The 7923-nt window shown below is 38.5% G+C and overlaps 1 protein-coding gene across 1 annotated transcript; it reads right to left on the reverse strand.

The window, feature by feature from the left end:
- Positions 1–1401: 1401 nt before the first annotated feature.
- Positions 1402–3738, reverse strand: MS3_00003674 (uncharacterized protein; the record flags this gene model as incomplete). The annotated part of the gene is made up of 2 exons (XM_012937485.3): positions 3520–3738; positions 1402–1779 (listed from the first exon to the last, which is right to left on the reverse strand). The coding sequence occupies exons 1-2, from the start codon at positions 3715–3717 to the stop codon at positions 1402–1404; spliced, it is 576 nt and encodes a 191-aa protein (XP_012792939.2). The 5' UTR covers positions 3718–3738.
- Positions 3739–7923: the final 4185 nt, after the last annotated feature.

The following is a 7923-nucleotide window of genomic DNA, read 5'->3' on the forward strand; positions in this document are numbered from 1 at the left end:
GGAACCAAGGTCTTTCGACTCCCGTGGATGGGTCTTCCATACACACTAACCTGGTTAAAGAGCCAGATCTTCATTTTCGTAAACACGCCCACAACGAGAAGACAATGGATAGGACTTTCCTGGCAATGGCTGTATACTCATGATCATGTGAGAGCTGACTCTCCCTACCCTCGGCCGTACCAAGGCATTTGGGCGCCTCGTGCGTCTAAGAGTAAGTCGACTCAATTAAAAGCTGTAAATACTAAATACAATATAAATGTGTCGACGACTAGAGACATACTCTGTTAGTAGGTTCAGATGGTCGGAAAATAACACGAAGTTATAAGAAACACCATATTGATTTGGGGGTAGATATCTCTCTCCTATGGATTATGATTCAATTGAAATACAATGCTCTTCTTGTGTTTCTGTTGAACTATTTTACTATTTAATCCATGTGCTTAAAAAACCAACCGTGTTGTGTTCCTTATGAGTGAAAACCATTTTGCAAATAGTTGATGGAAGAGCATTTTCTGAGACAATATCTGTCTATATGGTTGTGCGATCAATTACTCTTAGATTATAAATAATACATTAGTGCAGTTTGCTGAAATTTTCACACTTGTGCTAGTATTTTGAAGTTAGAGGTGTCTTAGTTCAGTTAAACTGAGCAAGATCACATTAAAATATGCAGTAATACAAACTAATTTGCTTATCAACAGGACAGAAGGAAAAAACAATAACTTAAAGTACATAGTAACATAATATGTATACGCAAAGAAAGTGTTCGATGACGGGAAACAGTATTCAATTTTAGAGTAACAGTGAATCCATGAAAAAATCGAGATATCCTTTAGCGACTGAACCAGAGGTTGTGAGAAAATAGGTCCAGTATATGATAAACATTTATTTAATTTTACGGAAATTGACCTAAAATACCGAAACAAATACAGAGGAAAAGTCAGCTCAGATTTATAAACATTGAAGATATCAAAACACCCTGAAATGTTCCCCACTGATACATAAATTACTGAAGTATCAGGTTCCTAAAGATACTTAAATTTTAAGTTATCTTGTCTTTTTTTATTTCACTAGTCCATATTTTCTGCCCGAACCATACGCTCTAAGCCTAAGTTTTCTTGTTGCCGTTAAAATTGTTACTACGTCTAATACCCTACATAATTTTTTCTCTGTGCTCATGCAGTGTAGCAACTTGAATTGATGCACATACATAACAGGATCTAGGCTGTGTACACAAAACAAGAATGGGAAGAGAAAAAGAAGATAAGGTGCATATAAGAAAATAAGCAATAACGACCACAGCTTAGTGTATAGTAGTGTAATAATAATAAAAAAATAGTAATGGGGAAACGGAAAGGTACAACCAGAAACAATTCTTTCAGTTAAGGAAGCCACCACTTTTTACGAAGAAAGTAAAAGGTTACAGCAGGATCGCCACTGGCTTTTATTCTCAGCCATATCTGATAACGTCTCTAGCCATTGTGTTGCACTATCTCTCGGACCCCAGCCAAGGAGTCGTGGAGAACCAATAGAAGCCAGCCCTTTGCAGCTTTCTTTCATACCACGACACCATGTCATATACTGACCACCTCTCCGCTTCTTCCAACCAGTCCCAGAGTCGGCAAATAATGCACGACGTGGAATTCTCTGGGACGACATTCGTAGAACATGTCCAAGCCACCGAAGTCGATGTTTCAAGATGGTGACACCAATTGAATTATCATCTCTGTGCCCGAACACACGATGCCGAGTCTCCGCATTACTAACATGGTGTTGCCACTGGATGCCAGAAATGCTTCGGAAACAACGATGATCAAACACAGAGAGTCATCTAACATCCTCAACTCGGAGGCCAGGTTTCTCAAGCATAGAGCAGAACTGTTCTCACCGACGCATTGTAGATCCGACCTTTTACAGCCAAACTAACATCACGAAGGCACCAAAGGTGGCCCAGATAGGCATAAGCTGCTCTGGCTTTCATTATACGTTAGTTGATCTCACCACTCATGCCCTGGTACGGCCGAGAGTGGAGAGCGCTGCCGTCCATCTCAAAATGCTCTCGCACGGCCACGCGTATACAGCCTCTGCCGGGGAAGTCCTAATCATTGCCTTCTCGTGGCGGGGGTGTTGTTTACGAAATTGAGAGGACGAAAACAATGTCCGGCGCTTTAACCGGGTTGGTGGACACGGTGAGTCCATGTAGGGGAGTTGGAAAACCCTGATTCCAAACCGATGTTGCACATGGGCTTCAGTATCCCGAAGGAACAGACAGCGTATGAACCAGCTATTGATCACCGGCTACTATGGAACTGCATCTCCTCACGATGCCCTACTGCCTCGTGGGTCAGACCTTTAGGTCAAAGGCTTGGAGTGTGGCCTCCTAAGAGAACCACCTGCTTTGGTCTGGGCACCCAGGCAGTATCACAGCCCATTCATAAATAGAATGAAATGACGATATCTACTGAAAATACGATTGACCAAAATTTACTGAAATCAGCTACGTTGAAATCATGTATAGAGAACATATTAAAAGAAAGATTAAGAAGCCATTTTGACTTGTTGGGTCTTAGGAGATAAGACACAAAGGACTAGTGAACTGGGATTCTACATAAGCAAGATAAATTCTAACTGAAAGCAGATGAATACAACGGAGTTGAACAAGGATTTGACCTAACAAGTACTATGCACGACTTTAATAAACGACGAGATGCATGTAAAAATGCTAAAGAAAGACAAAGAACTAAAAGACGGATGTCGAGTATAAAAGACCGCGGCTGAAAGTAAATTAGAGAACCGAAATACATCTCATATTCGCCGTTAGGACCGATATTGAAGTATACCAATGGTTTATGATCTAAAATCCCAACTAAAAAATACATAATACAGACGGTGACTTTGAAGACTGTTATCTCAATTTAATCTGATAACGTATAATATTTCGACAGTATTCCATTAAACGTATTAAGACCGCCATCTAGATGGATGAATACCCACTAAAGTAACCGTGAAGGTCACAAAACCAAGTTATTCAAAATTTCACACATTCTCAAATTAATTAAGAGCCACCAAGAGAACAAAAATAAATATAATGCTTACACATTAGTCTACTCATGCATATTTGTCCTAGGACGGTGAGCGAGATCTAAGCATAGTGAACACACAGGAAGTTTTTCAGAACCTGGCAGCTCTCCCAAAGTGAAATAAAAACAAGAGAATATTAATTTAATTATGTACAAATGAGTTTGCGTGTTTATTTATTTACAAGGAACACTTTAAGGATCCAATTTCCATAAGTAATTGCTAGCACAACAGCTGAAAAAGTTTATTGACTGATCAATGAGAATTAAAATCAAGAACATGAAGGTCAAATTGAAACGCTGTTTGCAATGGTTTTAATATACTGGGCGTACAAATCAAGATTGAGACCTATTGAGGACACTTCAACAGTGAAAATTCGGCTATAGCATCCTCGATTCGCTGTTCGGTGTAGGAGCTGTCTTCAGTTTCTTCATTAATTACTTGTTCAGTGCAATTTTCCAACTGGAGGCATGGATCCTTGTCCCTTTTGTTAGATTCCGAGTGAGCCTTCAATTCGTTCCGGAAAGTCAATGCATGATTATTTAATAGGTCTAAACTTCGCTCAATCATTGCTTTGTTCCTCTTCCTACTAGCTTTGGAAACTGACGATCTACGACGCTGAGGTCGTTTAGCACCCATGACCCTGAGCTTAAATCAGGCGCCAACTAAGGTGAGAAAAAGATCTCACCTACAAAATGACAGACTTCCTGTATTGTTTCTCAATACTTCGAAACAGCGATATATCAGTTATTAATAGGTAACTCTTTCCACAGTAGCATTCATCATTATTGTTCAGTACTGTTTAATAATACAGATCTTGTTTTTTATTATTAACGCCCTTGTTTAATAGAATAGCTTTTGAATAATATGGAATTCTCAGAACAAATTATTTCAACAACCTTCTTTTGCAAAAAGCGAAAAATAAAAGAAACCGATATTTAAGGAATATTTTTAAATAAATCAAGTAGATAAACTACCTGGAATAAAACGAAATGCCCTTTGTTCAAAGATTTATTTGTGCACAATATTTTAGTTAGAAACGTGTTTAGGAATACAAGTTGTTGACTAGGTCAGCTCTAACAACTCATTCATCACATAATATACTTGCCAGATAAGATATTATAGAGTTTTTATGTTATTGTTTACGTTCATGTATTCGATTGTATTGACGTCTCCTTCTACTAGAGGATATACTAAGAGAAAGATATGATGAAAGTGGATGGCTAGCAACTGACAAGCCAACACCCGCTTTATGTTTGCAAGATTTTAGATGTTTACCCGCAAGCGTATCATCACTAACCTCAAAATGTTCACCACACACCATGTTAACGGTCTTCAGCCCTCTCCGCAATACAGCAAAATCTTTTCTCAAAAACTGAGGAAGATCAGTGGATCACAGTATTGAGTTAAAGGTAATACGCAAGAATTGATAAACCGTAAGTGCAAATGTCTAGTAATGCCAAAAGTATACAGCCTCTCTATGTAGTAAGTCAGACGGAAAACTTTCTTTGACAACAATAGAACATGAGTAAGTCAACAGAAATCAGAGGAAGAACTTACACCAAGAATAATGGCTTTTGACATAATACTTATTAAAGAATCTCCAATAACACAAGCTTTATGGGATTCCAACGGGGTGGTTAGGTACTATTCATGTATCAGCCTAAAGTAAACAGTTCACAGATGCCACAGGTGCTTTGAGTTTGACAACACTTTAACCAGTAACCCCTATAGTCGAAACGTACCAACCCAGTAAAATCGAAATTGAGAAGCAGAGAGGTTCGAAGATATATTTGATGGGCTATCAATATATCGATCAGTGACTGGTCTAAACTGGCTAGCGGTTGAAAGAGAAGTTAAACACAGGGCACCCTTTCGTAATATGCTGCGGAAGCCTGAGCGAGCGCCTTCAGCTAGCTGGCTTCATCACAACAAATGCAGTCAACATCAAATGTCGAAAACTTACAAAGCTATTAATTTCGGGGATTTGTTTACCGCTACAAGTTTGATATTTTTAAGGATTAAGTGTGAGACCATTAGCAATGGACCATCTTTCAGTGAGAGAAAAACTTCACTCAGTTTAATGGTATGTAAAGAGGTAGAAGTTGACATACATACAGTGAGATCGTCCATATATTGGACAAGTGCTTACCCTGAAAGATTACAGATCATGCAGAAAAGAAGAGAAAATGAAATGAAGAAGAGTAGCTTTTTGTGGCAAACCCTCGTGAGATAGTAGAGACGTTTAACACTCCTCCAAACACTGTGTACTGTTCCCCTTCAGATAGGTAGGAACATAGCCATTGGCAGTCCAGTTGTCAGTGTTTGTTCTGAATAACTTGTTAAATAAGTTGTCTTGGGATAGAGCTAAAGGCAGAAGTACAATCTGGAAAACCGCATCGATCCTACTTCTTACTCTTGCCCAGGCCGAACACTCTATCATGATTTTTTTCTAATATGGCAAATATAATGCTAACATTATTGAAAACTGTGTATTGTTGCATTTTCTGAAGAAACATGAAATGGTTTCTTCACAACACTTTTGTACCCATAAGATGTTTGTGAATAATAATAATAATAACAATAATAATAACGCCAGCCGCGTCCAAGATGTTTTTTTGCATTTGTCAGCAAACTGATACGGATCCATGTGATCTTGTCGCGCAGGTTGTTACATGAAGAATTAAAAAAATTCGAATGATTACGAACTGTTGTGTGGAATAACAAAAATTTCAGTGTTTTGAATGAATTGTTTGCTCAAAACTTAGAGTCCTTTGTTTAGAACTTTGACCTTCGACATTTAGGGTTCACTTTGTTTTTGGTTTGGTAGTTTGGAACTTTTTGCTCTGCAAAACCGAAAAACTGAAGGTTTGTTTGGTTTGCCGGGCTGAAAATTCACTTGTATTGTCAGCGCCATTTATTCAGTTAGGGAATATATTATCTTCTGAAGCTGGTTTCTTAGCATCACGAGTTCGCCGACAGTCAGGAAATGTTAACCACCCACTTTTCTCAACCGTGCACTTGTAACAGCATAGGTTGGTTGGTTAAGAGTTGACGATATGAATATCACGGCTATGTTAACGTTAAACCAATTATTGTTAGTGGTCCATACAAAATCCCGGAACTTAACACTAGCGTTATAAAAAAGACATTTTATGTCAATAACTGATATATATGTATATTTTTTTCGTTGGCTTAAATAGAACGTAAAATGGAAATTTACCAAACTTGTAGTTTTTTTCTATAGTATTAATATTAATGTAAACAAAGAACTTGTACCGTTCCAATATGGCACTTTGACATATCAGTCTGTCCTCTTGTAACTTTTCTCTCATATCTGAGCGACTTACGGGCAACAAACATCGTATTGAAGGTGGGTTTGGTGAAAAAATACGCAGGGCTCACACGCACTCGAACCTCTGCCCTCCTGAATGCTAGACCGCGTGCTTAGCCGTTAAACCACATCAGACCACGGAGGAAATGACTTCAATATTTCCTTATACCAATTAATCACTCATAATACTAATGAGTCATAGGACTTACACACTTCTAAGGTGCAGACCAATTCGTTACTTTGATGAATTGACGGAATATTGCTTCAATATATCATGCCTACCTAAATCAAACCAGAAAAGGGTATTTGACACAACTGTACTTGATCCGCATACCCTGCACAACTTTTTTCCTTCTTAACCGTATATTCTTTTCCGTTTTGTGGAGTGTTCTTATGCACCCTTGTTTACGTACCTGGTTGTAAAAGGCGGTCATCACGGGCTCAAGGTCATGCATTTGGTCGAGTTTGATAACGAGTCCAACTTCTGGCAAGTTCACACTTTTACATATGTGCATTACAAAAGAGTATTTTTTTGTTTTCATGCATTTTCGTGTACAAGATATCTACACCATGTCTATTTCCTTCCAGAATACCAATCCGTTCTGAAGGCCAAGCACTTACATGAAACCGAACAATTATCAATTACATTTATGTATCTCCACTTTGTATCTTATTATTTTATGCAGGCAGTGGAGCAGTTCTTCAGGTTTGATTGATTTTCACCATTACCTTTGAAGTAGATTCTTCTTTACTTTTTACTTGAGGGCAGGTGAGTAAACACCTGATAGCCGGTCTGAGCATGGAAAAATCGTACCTCACCAACATGGTGTTGGGTAGCCCGCTCGCGGCACTTCCCCAGATATTCTTGTTCCACATTCTCACACTCTTTCTCTTGAAAGCACGCAGCAAACCGTCAGCGATAGTTGTAGAAGAGATCACATGCTACAAAATAAGATGACAAGCTAGTAAATAAAGAGACATCCATGGACTATCGTTGACAGCTGACGGCGTTAGTCGTCACTGATTGTAAGTCAAACAGTGAGCGAGTTGATAATTTTCCCTCGGGCTGAGAAATAGAACTAAGGTGTTTTTGATAGATAGGTTAATCGAACCGACGTTCCTACGGAAGTCGATTCTAGGGGGAAGCTAATGTAACAGCATAGGTTGGTTGGTTAAGAGTTGACCCCAAACAACCAAGCATATGCCAAAACAGTATTGTTCAAGTATTCATTCATTTCCTTATTTTGTACAGACGTTATATTTCCTATTATCTTATATTGAATGTTGAGAGGCTTTGTTTGTCTGAACTAATAATCCCACGCTCCACCGTGACTGCGCGAAAATCGAAATAAAGACCTATTCACTACTTGTTTGGTTTCTTCTATCAATAGCACGAGGGTTACCTTAAGGCACGAAACACTCATGTCTTTGAGGCAGATTTATTAATAACTCACTTTCTATTTCCTCTACTAAATCGGATCGTTTTTCAAAATTCGTAACATCTGAACAAC

Source organism: Schistosoma haematobium, chromosome ZW, assembly GCF_000699445.3.
Source record: "Schistosoma haematobium chromosome ZW, whole genome shotgun sequence".
NCBI classification, from domain to species: Eukaryota; Metazoa; Platyhelminthes; class Trematoda; order Strigeidida; family Schistosomatidae; genus Schistosoma; species Schistosoma haematobium.